This window comes from Equus caballus, chromosome 30 (assembly GCF_041296265.1).
Source record: "Equus caballus isolate H_3958 breed thoroughbred chromosome 30, TB-T2T, whole genome shotgun sequence".
Classification (NCBI taxonomy): domain Eukaryota; kingdom Metazoa; phylum Chordata; class Mammalia; order Perissodactyla; family Equidae; genus Equus; species Equus caballus.
In genome coordinates, this window is record NC_091713.1 from 9,950,422 (window position 1) to 9,970,937 (window position 20,516).

Genomic DNA, 20,516 nt, shown 5'->3' on the forward strand with positions numbered 1-20,516 from the left:
GAGAAACAGGCTATTTGCATGGTCTTTAAGTATCTCCCCACAAGACACATAATAATTTCTCTTGAGCGAAGGGACCTGGCAGACCACACCTTGACCAACTGATCAAAGTCAACACCACCAGGGACAGGTGCATGCACCCCTTGACGTGATGCGCTGAGAAGGATACAACACTGCTTCTGTGGGATTCCGACCAAAACTGCACAGCTTCAGTGGAATCACGAGAAAACATGAGACAAACCCACATTGAGGGTCATTCTACAAAACACAGAGCAGCTCTCATCAGAAGGCGCAAGGTCGTGGACAAAGAGAAAACACTGAGGAATCGTCATAGATGAGGTTTTTCTACTTGAGAGAAATTACTAAGTGTCTAAAGACCACTAAGTAATGTGAAACTAAATGCCACGTAGGATCCTGAAGCACAATGAGAATATTGGCGAAATCTCAACAAGGTCTAGAGATTAGTTCCTAGTATTGCATCAATGCTAATTTTCTGGGTCAGATAACTGTGTTGTGGGTATGTAAGACGCTAACGTTGAGGGTGGCTGGGTGAAAGGTATATAGGAACTCTCAATTAGTTTTTGCAACTTTTCTGTAATTTAAAATTATTTCAAAATAAAAAGCTATAAAAAAGTAATTTTCCTATGTAACAGATAATGCCAGCTATTTCATTTACATAAACGAAATCCTTAATGAATTAATTATGTAAGAAAAAGAGCACGATTGGCCAATAACATAATATATTTTGGAACAAAACATGCTCTAAAATGTAGATTTGAAATTAAGTCCATGTTATAGAGTCAAAAACATACAGAAACAGCTTCATGATATTTTTTGGAATTCTTGTTTTTTTACTGTAAAATTCGTGTTACTTTTATAGCTTTCTCGTTTTTTTTTTTTTTGAGGACGATTAGCCCTGAGCTAAGCTAACATCTGCTGCCAATTCTCCTCTTTTTGCTGAGGAAGACTGGCCCTGAGCTAACATCCTTGCCCATCTTCCTCTAGTTTATATGTGGGCCACCCACTACAGCATGGTTTGCCAAGCGGTGCCATGTCTCCACCCGGGATCCGAACTGGTGAACCCCGGGACGCTGAAGCAGAACGTGCACACTTAACCGCTGCACCACTGGGTGACCCCCTCTTGTGTTTCTTTTTTAATTAAGAGCTTTTTGAGCAATTTAAGATTCACAGCAAAACTGAAGGGAGAGTACAGAGACTTCCTATATATGCCCTGTCCCCACAAACGCATAGCCTCCCCCATTACCAACAGCACCCTCCCAGAGTGGTACATTTGTTGCAACTGAAACATTGTACATCACCATCAGCTAAAGTCCATAGTTTACATCATAGCTCACTCTTGGTGTCGTAAGTTCCGTGGGTTTGGACAAATGTATGCTGACATGTATCCACCATCATGGTATCACAGAGTATTTCACTGCCCTAAAAATCCCATGCATTCTACCTGTTCAACCCTCCTTTCCACCACAACCCCTGCAACCAGTGACCTTTGTACTGTCTCCATAGCTTTGCCTTTTCCAGGATGTCATATAGTTGGAAGCATGCAGTGTAGCCTTTCAGATTGGCTTCTTTCATGTAGTAATGTGCATTTAAGGTTCCTCCATGTCTTTTCATAACTTGAGAGCTCATTTCTGTTTAGCACTGAATAATATTCCATTGTCTGAATGTACCACAGTTTATTTATCCATTCAGCTGCCAAAGGATATCTTGGGTGCTTCCAAGTTTTCGCAATAATGAATAAAGTTTTCATAGACATCCATGTGAAAGTTTTTTGGGTGGAGGTAAGTTTTCAACTCCTTTGGGAAAATACCAAGGAGCATGATTCCTGGGCTGTATGTTTAGTTTTATAAGAAACTGCCAAACTGTCTTCCAAAGTGACTGCACCATTTTGCATTCCTGCCAGCAATAAATGAGAGTTCCTGTTGCTCCACACCCTTAACAGCACTTGTTGTCAGTGTTCCAGATTTTGGCCAGCCTAGGTATGTAGTGGTATCTCCTCATAGTTTTAATTTGCATTTCCCTGATCATATATGATGTGGAGTATCTTTTCATAAACTTATTTGACACCTGTATCTCTTCATTGGTGAGGTGTCTTTGGCCCACTATTTTCATTGGTTGTTCATGTTCTTGTTGATGAGTTTTAAGAGTTCTTCTTATATTTTGGATAATAGTCCTTTATCAGATGTGTCTTTCGCAAATATTTTCTCCCAGTCTGTGGCCTGTCTACTCATTCTCTTGACAATGTCTTTTTCAAAGCTTAAGTTTTTAATTTTAATGGAGTTTCATAGTTTTGTGTTTTATATTTAGGTCTGTGCTCCATTTTTTTTTTTTTTTACTTTTTATAAAGATTATGATAGTTTACAACCTTGTGAAATTTCAGTTGTACATTATTGTCTGTCAGTCATGTTGTAGGTGCACCCCTTCACCCTTTGTGCCTACCCCTCACCCTCCCTTTACCCTGGTAACCACTAATCTGTTCTCTTTGTCTACATGTTTAACTTCCACTTATGAGTGGAGTCATACAGAGATTGTCTTTCTCTATCTGGCTTATTTCACCTAACATAATACCCTCAAGGTCCATCCATGTTGTTGTGAATGGGACGATTTTATCCTTTATTATGGCTGAGTAATAGTCCATTGTATATATATATACCATATCTTCTTTATCCAATCATCAGTTGATGGGCACTTATGTTGCTTCCACATCTTGGCTATTGTAAATAATGCTGCAATGAACATAGTGGTGCATGGGACTTTTGGAATTGCTGATTTCAAGTTCTTTGGATAGATACCCAGCAACGGGATGGCTGGGTCATACAGTATTTCTATTTTTAATTTTTTGAGAAATCTCTATACTGTTTTCCATAGTGGCTGCACCAGTTTGCATTCCCATCAGCAGCATATGAGGGTGCTTTTTCCTCCACAACCTCTCCAACATTTGTCACTTTTTGTTTTGGTTATTTTTGCCATTCTAATGGGTGTAAGGTGATATCTTAGTGTAGATTTGATTTGCATTTCCCTGATGATTAGTAATGATGAGCATCTTTTCATGTGTCTATTGGCCATCCATATATCTTCTTTGGAGAAATTTCTCTTTATGTCCCCTGCCCATTTTTTGATTGGTTTGTTTGATTTTTTGTTGTTGAGTTGTGTGAGTTCTTTATATAGTATAGAGATTAACTCTTTGTTGGATATATGACTTGCAAATATTTTTTCCCAGTTGGTGGGCTGTCTTTTTGTTTCAATCCTGTTTTCCCTTGCCTTGAAGAAGCTCTTTAGTCCAATGAAGTCCCATTTGTTTACTCTTTCTATTGTTTCCCTTGTCTGAGAAGACATGGTGTCTGAAAAGATCCTTTTGACACTGATGTCAAAGAGTGTACTGCCTATATTTTCTTCTAGAGCCCTTATGGTTTCAGGTCTTATCTTTAGGCCTTTGATCCATCTTGAGTTTATTTTTGTGAATGGTGAAAAAGAATGGTCAATTTTCATTATTTTACATGTGGCTGTTCAGTTATCCCAGCACCATTTGTTGAAGAGACTTTCTTTTCTCCATTGTAGGCCCTCAGCTCCTTGGTTGAAGATTAGCTGTCCATAGATGTGTGGTTTTATTTCTGGGCTTTCAATTCTGTTCCATTGATCTGTGCACCTGTTTTTGTACCAGTCCCATGCTGTTTTGATTACTGTAGCTTTGTAGTATGTTTTCAAGTCAGGGATTGTGATGCCTGCAGCTTTTTTCTTTTTTCTCAGGATTGCTTTAGCGATTCGGGGTCTTTGGTTACCCCATATGAATGTTAGGATTCTTGGTTCTATTTCTCTAAAGAATGTGATTGGGATTCTGATTGGGATAGTGTTGAATCTGTAGATTGCTTTAGGTAGAATGGACATTTTAACTATGTTTATTCTTCCAATCCATGTACATGGAATGTCTTTCCATCTCTTTATGTTGTCATCAATTTCTTTCAGGAAAGTCTTGTAGTTTTTATTGTATACGTCTTTCACTTCCTTGGTTAAATTTACCCCAAGGTATTTTATTTTTTTGTTATGATTGTGAATGGGATTGTGTTCTTGAGTTCTTTGTCTGTTAGTTCGTTGTTAGAGTATAGAAATGCTACTGATTTATGTAGGTTGATTTTATACCCTGCAATTTTGCTGTAGCTGTTGATTATTTCTAATAGTTTTCCAATGGATTCTTTCTGTGCTCCATTTTTTTTTTTAAAGATTTTTTTCCTTTTTCTCCCCAAAGCCCCCCAGTACATAGTTGTATATTCTTCGTTGTGGGTCCTTCTAGTTGTGGCATGTGGGACGCTGCCTCAGCGTGGCTTGATGAGCAGTGCCATGTCCACGCCCAGGATTCGAACCAAAGAAACACTGGGCCGCCTGCAGCGGAGCACACGAACTCAACCACTCGGCCACGGGGCCAGCCCCCTTTCTGTGCTCCATTTGAGTTAATTTTTGTGTACGTGTAAGAGATGCGTCTAGATTCTTTTTTTTTTTTTGCATGTTGGATGCCTGGTTCCAAAACCACTTGTTGAAAAGATTATCTTTGCTCCATTGTATTGCCTTTTCTCCTTCATCAAAGATCAGTTGACTATATTTATGTGGGTATATTTCTGGCCTACATATTCTGTTTCATTGATCTATTTGTCTGTTCTTTTTCAAATACCACACTGACTTGATTACTGCAGCTTTATAGTAAGTCTTAAATTCAGACAATCTCAGTCCTCCAACTTTGTTCTTCTCCTTCATTACACTGAAATTGTGTTGCCTATTCTGGGTCATTTGCCTCTCCATACAAACTTTAGAATCAGTTTGTCAATATCCACAAAATAACTTGCTTGGATTTTGATTGGGATTGTCTTGAAATCTATAGATCAAGTTGGGAAGAACTGACATTTTGACAACATTTTGTCTTCTTATTATTAAACATGGATTATCTCTTAATTTATTTAGTTCTCCTTTGATTTCTTTCATCAGAGTCTTGTAGTTTTCCTCATATAGATCTTGTACATATTTCATTAGATTTAAAGCTAAGTATTTCATTTTTGGGGTGCTAATGTAAATGGTATTTTGTTTTTAATTTAAAATTCCACTTGTTCATTGCTGGTATATATGAAACCAATTGACTTTTGTATATTAACCTTATATCCTGCAACCCTGCTATAATTGCTTATTAGTTCCAGGATTTTTTTGTTGATTCTTTCAGATTTTCTACATAGGTGATCATGTCACCTGCAAACAAAGACAGTTTTACATCTTCCTTTTCAATTTGTACACCTTTTATTTCCTTTTCTTGTCTTATTGCATTAGTGAGAACTTCCAGGATGATATTGAAAAGGAGTGGGGAGAAGGAACATCCTTGCCTTGTACCTGATTTCTCTGGGAAAGCTTCAAGTTTCTCACCACTCAGTATGATGTTAGCAGTAGGTTGTTTGTAGGCATTCTTTATCAAGTTGATGAAGTTTCCCTCTATTTCTATTTTACCGAGAGTTTTTATCACGAATGGGTTTTGGATTTTGTCAAATGTTTTTTCTGCATCTATTGATATAATTGTGTGATTTTTCTTATTTAGCCTATTAATGTGATAAATTACATTAACTGATTTTTGAATGTTAAAGCAGCCCTGTATACTTGGGATAAATCCTACTCGGTTGAGGTGTATAACTCTTTTTAAACCTTGTTGCATTCTATTTTGTCTTGTTTTGTTTTTAAATGATGAGATAAAGGTTAATATTTCAGTCTTTAAGTAGTTTTCAAAATAATGAATAGTAAGACTATTCTCCAAAAATGAAATGTCAAATTAGATAAAAATCAATATAACATTTCCTATTTTTAACATTTATTTTTGAGGAATAAAATTTCTATTAGAAAAATACAACTTACAGATTTGGTAAAGGTTATTCTGAGGTTAATTTATAGAAGAATTACCAATTTTAAACTCCTTATTAGTTTGTTACATTTCAATCAGCAGCTTCATGTCTTCAGCCAATGGTTTTTTTTTTTTTTTAAAGATTTTTTAATTTTTTTCCTTTTTTCTCCCCAAAGCCCCCCAGTACATAGTTGTATATTCTTCGTTGTGGGTCCTTCTAGTTGTGGCATGTGGGACGCTGCCTCAGTGTGGTCTGATGAGCAGAGCCATGTTCGCGCCCAGGATTCGAACCAACGAAACACTGGACTGCCTGCAGCAGAGCACGCGAACTTAACCACTTGGTCACGGGGCCAGCCCCCAGCCAATGGTTTTTATGTATATAGTTTAAATAATACATTAATATAAGAAAGAAAGAAAAGAACGACATGAAGCTGTATAGCTGACAAACAGCCAGGATTGCTGGGGGCGTGAGAGCACTCGAGCAGGCTCAGTGCGCCTCTACGGGCTCTGGTGGTCGTTCCCTCTGTACACACTGTGGAGCTCTCACATGGTTCTATTTTCTAGGGGGAAATATATGAATCAATACTCATTTTAAAACATAACTAGAAAAAAAATGTCATAGCTATTTTTAACATGAATTCCCTGGAGTGCCTCTGTAGATACCAGGGGTTCCAAACCACCAGTTGGAAAATGTAACTTTCCTGCCTTTACAACTTAAGGATCTTACATTCAGAATTTAATACATTCATATCTACTCTAACTTAAAACAAAAGATTCTCTGTTCCAAAACGCCCCTTCCAGTACATCTTCCCACCACCAGTTGGTTTGTATATCTCTCTTGCTCTCTCTTGCTTCCCGCTTTCCCTTGTAGGCAAATCTCACGAAAAAGTGGTTTAAATTTGCTGTTTCGGTTTTTCAACGCAGACTAACTTTTCAATCCATTCTAATAGGGTTTCTGTACTTACTCTTCTACTAAAACTATTTTTGTTAGCATAACCAGTAATGTCCATGTCACTAAGTCCAATGGATACTTTTCAGTCTGATTTAATCACTCAGCAGCATCTGGTTGATCACTTCCTTTCCTGAAGCATTTCCATCCCTTGGCATGCATGATAATGTGCTCTTCCAGTTTCCACTTATTTCTCAGGTTACTTGTCTCAGACTCATTTGCTAACCTCTACCTTACCTTTAAAAAATATTGTCCTTTAAGATTCAGTAAGCCCTTCTTCCTTCTTCCTTTTATTCTCCAGGTGACCTCATTTACTCCCAAGGTTTCAGATATCTTCTATAGGCTAATGGAGACGTCTATCTCTAGCCTAGACCTTCCTCCTGAGCTTAGTCCCCTAAGTCCACATGCTTACTCAATGTAGCCATTTGTTCAATGCATTTGAACACGGCCACAGCTTAACACTTGGTCTCATCCCAAACCCAGGCCATCTTGACCACAAACATGCTTCTTTGGAGCGTGCTCTAGTTCTCAGTAAGTGGCAGCATTATGCATCCATTGTTCACATCAAGAATATGCCCCCTTCTTCACCCAACATAGCTACTCAACTATTAAGTCCTGTTGATTTCGCCTAAATATTTCACCAATCTGTTTACTTCTGTCGCCATCATTAGCACTTCAAGAGCAAGCCTTCATCATCACTTGGCTAACTGCTCTGGTAGCTTCCTAGCTGTTCTTGTGTAAACAGGATGGCTCTGCTCCAATCCATTAGCCACTCTGGAGCTGGAATGCTATTTTTAAAATGCAACTTGATCACATTATTCCCCTTTATTTTTTTTAAAAAACTTTAAATTTCTTCCCTTTAGTAATAGAATAAGGTAAAAGGTCTATAATAAAAACTTAAAGGCCCTGGGGGCCGGCCCCGTGGCAGAGTGGTTGGGCTCGAGGGCTCCATTTCGGTGGCCTGGGGTTTTGCTGGTTCGGATCCCGGGTGCGGACATGGCACAGCTCATCAGGCCATACTGGGGCAGCGTCCCATATGCCACAACTAGAAGGACCCACAACTAAAAGTATGCAACTATGTACCGGGGGCTTTAGGGAGAACAAGGAAAAATAAAATCTTTAAAAGAAACGTAAAGGCCCTGCCCCCGCCCTCCTCCCATGCCATTCTTTCCCTCATTCTTTACGTTAAACACAGTTTTTTCCTTCCTCAAAAGCCCGACCTCAGGATCTTCAATTTTACAATTTTCCTTTCTCTAGAACAGGAGCTGGCAAATTTTTTAGGAGAGGGTCAGACGGCAAATATTTTAGGCTTTGTGAGCCAGTAGGTCACAGCCTGTGACTCAGCTCCCCAACTCTGACATTGTAGTGCCAAAGCAGCCCCAGACGATCTGTAAATGAACGAGCACGACTACGTCCTGAGCCACACAAAAGAGGCTGTGGGCTGGGGCAGTTTGCCAGCTCCTGCTCTAGAAGGCTAAAAATCCCTATGCCATGGCTTACAGATCCACTTGAAGTTTTTTCATTTCAAGCATTTTCTTACTGAAACTTTTCCTGATCACGAGAAGTCCCCTTATTAAATGTGCTTATACGACAAACTACACTTCCCTTTTATAGATCTGATCGTTACTGTGATTAATTAGATAGTTGTGAAATTCTTTATCAATATCCATCGTCCCTATAAGGCTGTGAGCTCCATTAGACTGGGAACAATATTTACTTTGCTATTTTATTCCAGCATGTGGTGGAGAACATGACACATAGTAGCGATCTACAAATATTTGGTGAATGAATGAATGATTAATTTGCTATCTGACCTTCAGTTGGCAACTTTATCTTTCTGAGCCTTAGTTCTCCATCTGGAAATGGAGATGATAATAACAGCTACTTTCCAGTTTGTTTCAAGGCAAGACAATGTGTGTATTTTGTGAACTCTAAAGCAATATACAGATGTGAGAAAAGAAATATTAGAAAGATGCCTTGGTTGTCTTGTACAGAGGCAAATTACAGCCCAAGAGCCGAATCCTCTGGATTGTTTTGTTGGCCCTTTAGCTAAGAATGGTTTTTGTTTTTGTAAAGCGCTGTAAAAAACAAAAATAAAAACAAAACAAAGAAGACTGTGTGACAGATAGAGACCACGTGTGACCCACAAAGCCTCTATTTTACTCTCCGCCCCTTGACAGAAAAAGTTTGCTGACTCCTGGCCTGTCTGGGCTTAAGTAAATATTTTAATGAATAAATTAATGAAGGATCCTTACCTTGCAAATATATCCACATTTAGTATTTTGGTGACTAAAAAGCAGCGCCATTTTCTGACTGTCTTTCTTCTATTCAATAGAGCAAGTGATCAAAGTTGTAAATTACCTGCCCCCTCCCCAAGGATTTTATGTTTACTTTAAATTAAAAAGTAAAAAATAAAAGGAGTCCATAGATATTTTCATTTTCTCTCAACTACATCAACAATTGTTTCTGAAACAGAGAAAGCTCAGGGTGTGCTGGAGCTGGATTGGGGTGGCACGGAGCTGCAGGCTGAGCCCCGCTCCCCGGAAGGCTGGCTGCGGTCGCCGTGCGGAAGTGCACATCGGCCGAAATCAATTCAGCATATGGTGCAAAATACCGAGATTTTTTTTTCCAGGGAAATCCATCATTACACAGAAATTAGTAATAACACATTTATAGGAAATAATAAGGGAAAATACTGCTCTAAAAAGGAAAGGAATTTGGAGCCAAAAGTTCAAGATTCAAGTTTGAACGATATCACTTAATCTGTCACTTTGAGCAAATTCACTAGTCTCTCTGAGCCTAAGTTTCTTCATCTAGAAAAAGAGAGTAAATCCCACTGATGCCATTTCGCAGATGGCTATTATGAGCCAGGTGTTTTACATATATTCCGCTTGATCTTTATATCCAACTGCAAAGTGGGTATTATTAGCCCCAATACATAGATCAAGAAACGGGTGTTCAGACAGGTCAAGTAACTTCCTCAAAGTAGTGGTTTGGAGTCAAATCCTGACTCTAGCAATACTCTCAGCGCAACCTGTGATTAAGATATTGAACTTTCTTAGGCCTGCTACATGTTTCATCTTACAAAAAATGTACAAAACCTAACTTCTAGAAGAGAAGTTGTGAAATTCCCCATATTACAACATTACCAACTCACACCTTAAAGGTAGCTGGTTTGCCTACAGTCGGTGTTAAATCTAAGTCTGTGTCATTGGAGAATAGTAAAGAGGGGCTGTGCTCTCCTCTCCGTGTATTGTAAGAACCACCTGAGTTGAGAAAGCATAAATACATAAAAGCGTTAGATTTTGAGCATGTCCCTTGAATAGCACAGTGATCCTGAATTTTATTTATTCCACAGCAATTCCTGTTCTATCTGTGAACCAAACACATTCAATATACGGCCTCTGAGTTGATTATTAAACCTTGATTACCTTTGCTTCATTATCTCATGCAGTCTCCCATGTTGGACACACTGTTCCTCCAATTCATCATTTCTTCTCTGCAACTTCTCCAGTCGGTCACAAGCGTACCTTTTTTCTTGACTGAGCTGAGCTATTTCAGATCTGGAGAGGTGAAAACACAGAAATGATAGATGTCAAAGGTTCTTATTATCAGAGGATGTTTTTATCGTATAACCTCAAGATTGTATTAAACTCTGTACTTAAACATAACGTAAATACAAATCATTCTATGTAAAATAAAATATTTCAGAAACTGAAAAACGTCTAGTAGGGGGAGATAAGCATTGCAGAGACTCAAAGGGTAGACAGATAAAGGAATAACAACTCTAACAACAGCAGTGATGGCTTCTCCAAGGAATGAGACAAAAATGATAATGGTCAGATCCCTTTTTAAAAAGGCGATCTTTCATTTACCAAATATTTACTGAGTGCCTATTACAGGCCAGCCACGACGCTGTTAAAGGAGCAACCCCACGCCTAAGCTCTATCACAGAGAATGTTTCCTTTAATTAACCTGGCTAATTTAATGGCACATGATTAAAATCATATAGATCCAAAAGGCATAATAATGAAAAATGGCAGTCTTCTGCCCCCGACCCCCATTCCAGCTAAGCAGTGACAAATACTTTCAATTTTTTTAAAGCTAATTCTTCTGGTATTCACCTCTGTATTTCTAAATTTTCTTATATCAATATTGCTTGTTCCATCAATTAAGAAATTTCTACTGATTCATGATGGTAGATGAAGATTAAACTCTTTTTTATGGCCCTTCCCCCATCTCCAGCCTGTTAATGTAATTACTAGTATTTCAGTTTGTGGTTAAATCAATATCAGCATTTTCATCATAATGACTACCTACATATTGCTCCTTGCTGTCTACGCAGTATATTATGATTACAATTGCACTTATGTACATTTATTTTCCCCAAATGAGTGGGCTTCAGTGTAGACCGACTGAGTGGCAAGCCATCTTTTCCTATGGGAGATTACCAGTTACACGTAGCTGTAATTCTCTCCTCTGTGGTCATTTTGTTTCTCAAGAGAAGGATCCTACCGTTTCCTGCTTGGTGTGTGTAACCCTAACCATCAGGGGTCAAGGAGCTGTTTACAAATAGAGGGGTGGGATCTCACCTTTCAGAACGCAGACTTTCTACGAATCCCTCTATTCTAACTTCACTGCCCCTATTTTAACCAAAGCCTCCTGGTTTAAGCTCTTCAGAGAGAAAGCCCCCAATTTTCTGGGTGGAGGAGGGATAGTCACCTGGTGGCTTGGAGTAGAGGTGGAACTGCCAATTTTGGTTTCAGCCCTATGTTCCACTCCTGCCTTCCAAGATTTTCCAGAATCCTGAAAGCAGATCAGCTTGCTTCACAATCCTCTCCCCCGCTGCAGACACTCAAGCTTTATCGTCCTCTACTCTGCTAAGTCAGGCGCTACTCCTCCAGCCTTCTTCCGGTCTTCACATATTTCAGCTGTGATCACAGGTATCTACTTTGGTGATGGTTGATGTCCCTCAGGAAATACGCTACCTCTTCAGTGTCTCTGATAACTATCTCAAGTCTCAAAATCTGAAGATCAGAAAGGCATATATCCAAGAGAAATTCTATCCCTGTCCGTGTTCTGATTAAGCACTGCTCTCACTGCCACCCCTCCGCATGCTCCACTACCTCTCAGGTTAGAACTGAAACTTTAAAACTCTTGCACATTAAAATGATTGGTTTGTGTCTTGACGTTTAAGTAAGATGCTTGATGTAAAATTGCTTCCATCCAAAGAAAGGATTCCTCTATTAGGCAAGATAGGCTTTTCTTCTTGGTCAAGAAAAGATTTGGATTTGCTAAGGAAATTCGTTGCAAGGACCAAGCTGCTTCACACATATGAAGAAACCTCTCACTTTAAGTTCACCTCATTCCTGATTTTGTTTTCATCTTGGTCCAAGTGTCATCTCAAAGGAAGCTTACTCTGATTAATACTTTGCAGTTCCCAATATGTCAGCACATTTTTAAAAACTTCCTCTAGCTTTTATGCATACGTTAGCTTAAAATTGATTCCTCTTAATTGTGCCCTGTGCCTCATCTTTCTTACTAGATTATACACGAGGGCAAGGATTATCTCATTTTCAAGCTCAGATCAAGCACTCAATCGACATTTGCTTCTCCTAATAATAATTTACCTATATCCGAAATACTCTAAATCAGTTAATAATAGCTTATACTTCTCCTTTTAAGATCACAAAGAAAATAGAATTTAAGGGCAGTTTTAAGAAATTGTCAATTTAGTGTTTATCCAAGATTAGTATTTCCTATCACAATATGCACTTAAATAAATTTCAAAAGGACAAAAAATATCCTTAAACCAGATTAGGAAAAAATGCAGAAGAACATTTATCTGTTCTCAGGTACTTTCCTAGAAAAAAAAGTCACTTTTTAAAATAAAACTCACAAAGGAAACATAGATTTTACAACATAAAAACATAAAACTTTTGAACAAAAAAATATGTTTTCATGAAAATGTTCATTTTAACATTGTTTCTAGAAGCAATCTTGCTCTGCAACCCCCAATATCTGAAAACTTAACCCAGAAATCTGTCAACAGAAGACTGGTTATATTACTTATACAAAGGAATATCAGTGGAGTAACATCAGCATCATGAGAGAGTGAGTTGTTCCCTTTGTTTCTCCTCTAAATTACAACTAAATGACATTCCTTAACCAACAGAGGATTCCCTACACAGCACAATAGGATGTCTGAGAGATCCACACAACCATACAGTCTGAAGGTGGGGGGACTGGATCCACAGGAAGCAGTGGAACTAGGTGAGTGGACCCCTTCCCCTTACCAGCAGCACAGACCCAGGTCTTGGGTCCTTACTCAGTGGCTGGTGCAACTGTAAGAGGAGATGGGGCAGCCTGGCCTGTGCGCCAATACTTTCCAGCCCACGGGAGAACCCAGCATGCGAGCAGCCCCATCTGTGGGAATGCTCCCCACTGAGTGGTGCAGCTCAGCCCCCATAGGGGAGCCCCCACCAAGTGCAGCAGCTCAGCCAAACTGCCCACAAACACAGAGCCAGCCTGCATGTGAAACAAAGTGCCCCATGCCTCCCGCTAGTGCAGCAGCTCAGCCAGTCCCCCGCAAAGCACAGTGCTTCTGCATGAGAGCAACCCTGCTGGCAGAGCACAGAGGCTCCAGCTGCATGTGAGTGCATGACCTGCCAAGCGGCTGTGGCCAGTGTGCAAACACAGAGGAGCCCTACCAGCACAACTTCCAGCAGATGAAGTGGGATCAGAAAACACAGCTCCTGCCCACTACCAGCAGTGGCAGGTGGAATCTGTGACCCAATACTACTACAAACGCCCTGGAGCAAAGGATCAATTCATCAAACACCATGAAGAATTACATTAACACTTCAGAGCAGAAGGAAAATAACAAGACTCCAGAAACCAAGCCTGAAGTCAAAGAAATGTACAATCTAAATGACAGAGAATTCATATTAGTTGTCATAAAGAAACTCAACAAGTTACAAGAAAACTCAGAAAGACAGTTCAATGAGCTCAGGAATAAAATCAATGAGTAGAAGGAATACTTTACCAAAGAGATTGGAATTCTAAAAAAAAACAAACAAATTCTGGATATGAAGAACAAAATTAATGAGATAAAAAATAACCTACAATCCATAAAAAATAGAACTGACATTACGGAGGACTCACTTAGAAAATAGAAATATAGAAATGCTTCAGGTGGAGGAGGAGAGAGAACTAAGATTCTTAAAAAAATGAAGAAATTCTTTGAGAAATATCCAACTCAATTAGGAAAAGTAACATAAGGATTATAGGTATTCCAGACGGAGAAGACAGGGAGAAAGGAGCAGAGAGCTTGCTCAAAGAAATAATAGCTGAGGACTTCCCAAACCTGAAAGGAAGTGGACTTACAAGTATGTGAAGTCAATAGAACTCCTAATTACATCAATGCAAAAACACCTTCTGCAAGGCATATAATATTAAAACTGACAAAAATCAATGACAAAGAAAAAATATTAAGGGCAGTAATGCAGAAGAAAATAACCTGCAAAGGAATCTCTATCAGGCTTTCAGCAGATGTCTCAGCAGAAAACTTAGAGGCTAGGGGATAACTGAATGATAAACTAAAAAAACTGAAAGTCAAAAACTTTCAGCCAAGAATCCTCTATCCAGCAAAACTATCCTTCAGATACGATGGAGAAGTTAACGCTTTCCCAGATAAATAAAAGCTGAGGGAGTTCATCACCACTAGGCCTGCCTTAGAAGAAACATTGAAAGGAGTCCTCCCATGAGAAACTAAAAAGCAAAAGTTTACAAAACCTTGAGCAAGGAGATAAATAGACAGATAAAATCAGAAAATTGCTGCTTTATATCAGAATAGGTTAGTAAATACTTAATTATAACATAAAAGACAAAGGGAAGGAAAGCATCAAAAATAACTATAAATAATTTAGTCACAAACTCACAACACAGAAAAGAACAATTTGTGGCAACAGTAACTGAGAAGAGCAAGAAGAAACGGCTGGAACCTGCTTAGGCTCTAAATGGAGATAAGAGGCTATCAGAAAACAGACTATCTTATTTGTGAGATCTTTTATACAAACCTCACAGCAACCACTACACAAAAAATCATCCAAAATCAACTTACAAAAATCAGTTGCATTTCTATACACTAATAACAAGCTCGCAGAAAGAGAAGTCAAGAATACAATCCCATTTATAATTGCAACAAAAAGAATAAAATAGCTAGGAATAAACTTAACCAAGGAGGTGAAAGACCCATACACTGGTAACTATAAGACATTATTGAAACAAATCGAAGACAACATAAATAAATGGAAAAATATTCCATGCTCATGGATTGGAAGAATAAACATAGCTAAAATGTCCATATTACCTAAAGCAATCTACAGATTCAATGCAATCCCAGTCAGAATCTTCATGGAAACAGAACAAAGAATCCTAAAACCTATGTGGAACAACAAAGGATCCTGAATAGCTGAAGGAATCCTGAGAAAAAAGAACAAAGCTGGAGGCATTGCAATTCCTGACTTCAAAACATACTACAAAGCTACAGTAAACAAAACAGCATAGTACTGGCAGAAAAATAGACACAGAGATCAATGGAACAGAATTGAAAACCCATAAATAAAACGACACATCTATGGACAGCTAATCTTCGACAAAGGAGAGGAAACCCTCTTCAATAAACGGTGTTGGGAAAACGGACAGCCACATGCAAAAGAAAGAAAGTAGACCGTTATCTTATGCCATACAAAAAATTAACCCAAAATGGACTAAAGACTTGAATGTAAGACCTGAAGCCATAAAACTCCTAGAAAATATAGGAGTACACTCTTTGACATCAGTCTTAGCAGCATCTTTTCGAACGCCATGTCTACTTAGGCAAGGGAATCACAAGAAAAAATAAACAAATGGGACCACAACAGACTAAAAAGCTTCTGCAAGGCAAATGACATCATGAACAAAATGGAATATCAGATGCTATTCTCATAATGTGGCTATCTATATGTGTTATTTATTGACCTAAAAATATGCAATATTGGGAAGAAAGGAAAATATTAAAAATCTACACATGTAAAGTGACTCCATTTTATAATTTACGAAATATTTTGACATGTATACCACAATATTGATTATCTCTAGGCATCAGGGTTACAAATTTAAAAAAAAATTTTCCTTTTTCATATTTTCTGAATTTTTACAATGGACATGCATCTAAAACAAAAAATAAAGTCATTTTGATATTGAAAAAAATCATAAAAACCAAAAATATCTGGGAACAAAGTTTTCAAAATTAAAAAAATGACCTGAGATAACACATAAAAACATGAGACAAATGAAGATTAGAAGCATCATTTAATAACGTGTTACCCTAACTCTTTATCAAAATTCCAATGAAAAAATACACAAGGAATATGAAAAATATTCACAGAGGAAGACATAAATGATCAACAAACTTTTATAAAATATTCAATTTCACCATTATTCAAAGAAATGTGTAATAAAACCAGATTATGGTCAAATATTTATTGTATGCTGACACTAAGCTAGATAGAGGAATCCATCCTTCACGGTAATGATCTCAAACACCCCTACAAGGTAAGTGTTATTTCCTTTCCTCTGTGAAGTAAATATGAGGTTTAATGATTTGCCTCTGGTCACCCACTGATGATGAGCCAAGCCCAGATGCAAACAGTGGTCTCCACTCTAGAAGGGCATTTCCACCCACTGTGCAATATGGCTTCCCGCCTCTTTTTTAATCTCTCACTTCTTTTTGTCACCTACTGATATATAGTGGGCAGAATTTAGTGCAGTACTTGAGCAAAGTGCTACACATTAATAGCCTTAAAAGAGTTTGTAGTTTTTAGACTAGCGATCCTTTTAGATAGCTCTAGTAAGGGAATCATCAAAAATTCAGATTCAAGTTCAAAATTATTATTATCCATAACTGTTAAAAATTGGAAACATCGTGTCTAATGAATTATTATCCAAACAAATGATTCAACTAAAATTATGTTTCCAGAGCATTTACTGATGTAGAGAAATGTTCATTAGATAATATCAGGTGATGTCTATGTAGGATGATCTCACTCACAATATAAACACATGCATACACACACACGGAAGATGACCGAAAAGAAATATGTCAAAAGTTAACAATAGTTGGATGATAATATCACAGGAAATTTTTTCCTTAAAACTTCCTTCTTTGTGTTTATACCCAAATGCCCTAATTTGAGGATGTCTTACTTGTACAATCACAAAAATATAAATGTTATTTGTAAAGTATATATTACTGTCAGGTATTTTATTGCTAAAATATTTTCTTTGCTTTGCATATTTTTTTCTTTGTTTATAATGGTAATTTGCCTATGAACTTCCAACGTCCAATAAGAATTTGGTATACGTGCATGCACATCAGCTTTTATCTGTGTAGAGCCCCTTATATATTAAAAGAACTAGACATTTGAAAAGTTCAAAGAATAAACTTACAAGTTTCTCTTACTGAGGTTACATCTGCAGCGTGGTTATCCTAGCATCATATAAAAGGATAATTGACTCTAATCCATTTTCATAGAAAATTTAGGCAATTTCTGGCTTTACAGAAGCATGAACTTTTGCCTGCATTTTTATATACCAGTTATATTGTGTAATTGCATTTGCATGAAGTATAACATTTTACTACTATAATTAGGATTACAGTGATAATTGCTTTTTAAGAGAAAACATGACACCTTAATTTTTTATCCTTTTAGCTTGTCATTTGACTTTGGATAACAATTATTAGAGGCCAATATCAGTCTCTTCTTGCAGAATATAATTTTTGTAGTATCCCAACCTAGCATCATCTAAACATAAAAGAGAAAAAAAATAGTTCAACCGGGTGTGTGTTCTTTACTTCAATTAAACTCACACAGTTGGATACCTCCTGTTGCCAAAACAGTAATATAATTTATACATTATAGTCTACACAGTAAAACTACACTAAAAGTCATTTAACAATATTTATAACACCATAAAATACAGTGTTAAAATATATGAACTGCAATATGTACCAAAATTATAAAATTTGTTTCTCATCATCAGTGATTAAAAGCAGGATCATTGCTCTAGCCTCAATACCCACAACCCTGGTGACAGATTAGAATTCAACTCTTAATGATCAATTTACAATTAACAAGATAGAAGTGAAACAAATTAAACCAACCATTATATATAACGAGACCCAGTGGACTCCCATTGTTCCTCTTAATTACAAAACGCAAATCACAAATACACAATAGGCAGTGTTAGACATCAATCCACAAGCCCAGTAACCCAGAAAGTGAAAATGGAAAAGAAAGAGAAGCGAGACCACGTCGACCCGGGTTCTGTGCTCTGTATCCTGTTCTTTTCGACGTGCGAGTGTTGCGAGGCTAAAACCCAGCACACGCTTGATCTGCACTCTGCAGCTGGCAGAGGCTCGCTCCCAGCCAGCGCGCAGCCTGTCCAAGTGCTTCCCAGGCCATGCTTTAGATCGACTGCAACATTCTACTGCTGATTCATCTAAGTGCTGGGGAGAGGGAACGCTTCCTTCACTTGGATAAAGAAAAATCACAGTTGCACCAAAGATACTTAAATATCTCCACTTACCAACTTCAAAAAAACACCCTATCACCGTAAAAGGCTCTCAGAGTCCCGGGGAATAAAGACGAAAAAGTAGCTAAAGTTTAATGTGAGCTTCAACTAAAACCAGCCGGAACGCCTGCCTGGTGCCAATTAAAAGCAAAATGGAATTAGTTCTCTTGCCTGGTGGTCAAAAATAAGCTATATAAAATGCACGGAATTGGCAGTTCATTTTTAGTTTTAGAATGGGACGTGCCATTCACAAACCCTGGGGTTACAGACACCACTCACGCAGTGTGGAATGCACACTGTGCAGAAAGTGACTGTGCTAATCGCTGTGGAGGGCTTCCAGGGAACAGAAACAATAAGCACAGCCATAATGCGAGGTACGTCCACTTGGGGAGAAAACTCATACCGCAGACACACACATGGAGGACCCGTTTCTAAACCCTTCCACAGAGCAGCCCAGCACGAGGCTGGGGTCAAGAGTAGGAACACACAGGAATGGTGAGCCAGAATGCCGGCTTTCCCAGCGATTCCGCGGGAGCTCTATTCAAATGGCCAGCTCTGTGAGTAAAAAGGAGCTTATTTTAAACGGTATGAATCCATTTATTTAGTATGGCATTTTGAATAGCACGAAACTCTTAGAGAACTGTCACTAGTAAGAAAAGAGGAGCAAAAAAATGTTTTAAATTGTTGATCAACACAAAATAAATACACCTATTTTCAGGAAAAATTTTACTACAGTTCGCTGAGGAAAATCTGGCTCAAAATTACCACATGGTTTAAACACTTATTTTGGAGACTAAGCTTCCACTATGACAACACTTTAGAATGCTCAAAAATCCCCAAGACTGCCTCAGCTCCAAGCACAGGGGCAACGATTTATCCCAGAGGATTAACATGGGAGTGTAAGGCACACCGTGGAGGGCTGCCACGGGGCTGAAGAAGGTTACAATTTTTATTTAAAAAGAAACACTCTGAGCCCTTCAAGTTTTATAGGTTGTTTCAAAGCAGAGGGTACTATCAAAATGGAATGTTAAATTTTGCAAGAGTTTTGAAAATCTCACAGTCTTCATGGAGGGAGCCAGTGGGAAACGAGACTGGACCAACAAGAAATTAAGAGTAAACAAACAAACAAACAAAAGAAAGCCCTAAAATCACAACGTATCCTACCTACTACATTCTTGTGAGGAAGACAAAATGCTATTTTGTAAACTTTAGGGGCCTCAAAAGTTTTAACAATAATAAGCAACAATTTATCAAGTGTTTGCTCGGTGCCAGGCTGTGGCTCTGGACCAACTCAGAAAGTCGCAGGAGATCCTCTTAAACCCCGATTTACCCAGCAAGGCGCCTGAGCAGGCCTGAAACCAACCAGCCCCACATTTTCCTGCTCTGTCTCTAAAAAGGTTCCCACGGCTAGCCTGTGGCTGAGGGTTACAGGTCCACACACTCTGCATCGGCAGCCTGGGTACACGGTTCAGATCCCGGGTGTGGACCTACTGCACTCACTAGCCATGCTGTGGTGGTGTCCCACGTACAAAACAGAGGAAGACAGCACAGATGTTAGCTCAGGGCCAATCTTCCTCAGCAAAAAAAGAAAAAGGTTTTCATGTGGTATAGACTTTACGTTTGTCAGAAACGGCACTTGGACCCTGGCAAAAACAAAAATAGCTAAGTGAAGTGATACCCAAATGGCCAGTCCAGACCCTTAACACAATGCCGTCAATGACACGAGCAGCCGCTACTGCACATCCCAGGTGTCAAGCACTGTGCTACGCGCTTTACACACACGTGTACCTGTGTCTCTCTCTACATACTGCTCACTCCCACAACAACCCTGCAACATGGGTTTTAGAAATGTTTTCACAGACGGAGAAGCTGAGGTTTGGAGAGATTAGGCAATGTGCGCAAGGTTACGAAGCTAAGTGGCAGAGCGAGCTTCAAACCTAGTTCTTTCTGAATGCCACGGTGTTTTGTCCCGCACACTGCCTGTCGTCAGCAAAGGAACAGGCTGGAGCCAGAGTCAGCTCGGGAGATGGGGGTAGCACCACACTTGTTTGTTTCAATCATTCATTCAAT

General features: G+C 38.6%; 1 protein-coding gene across 31 annotated transcripts in view; it reads right to left on the reverse strand.

Moving 5' to 3' along the window:
* SDCCAG8 (SHH signaling and ciliogenesis regulator SDCCAG8) overlaps positions 1–20,516 on the reverse strand; it is a 222,798-nt gene that overhangs the window by 66,089 nt on the left and 136,193 nt on the right. For 19 of the 31 annotated variants that reach the window (XR_011434148.1, XR_011434146.1, XR_011434147.1 and 16 more), the window contains one exon: positions 10,262–10,393. Coding sequence is in view for 20 of the 31 variants with exons in the window: in XM_070255718.1 (XP_070111819.1) it covers positions 10,262–10,393 (132 nt within the window). In the remaining 11 variants the exon portion in view is untranslated. Of the gene's footprint in view, positions 1–10,260; positions 10,394–11,552; positions 11,637–20,516 lie in introns of those variants that run through there. The other 12 variants (XR_011434143.1, XR_002805158.2, XR_011434144.1 and 9 more) reach the window with 2 other exon arrangements.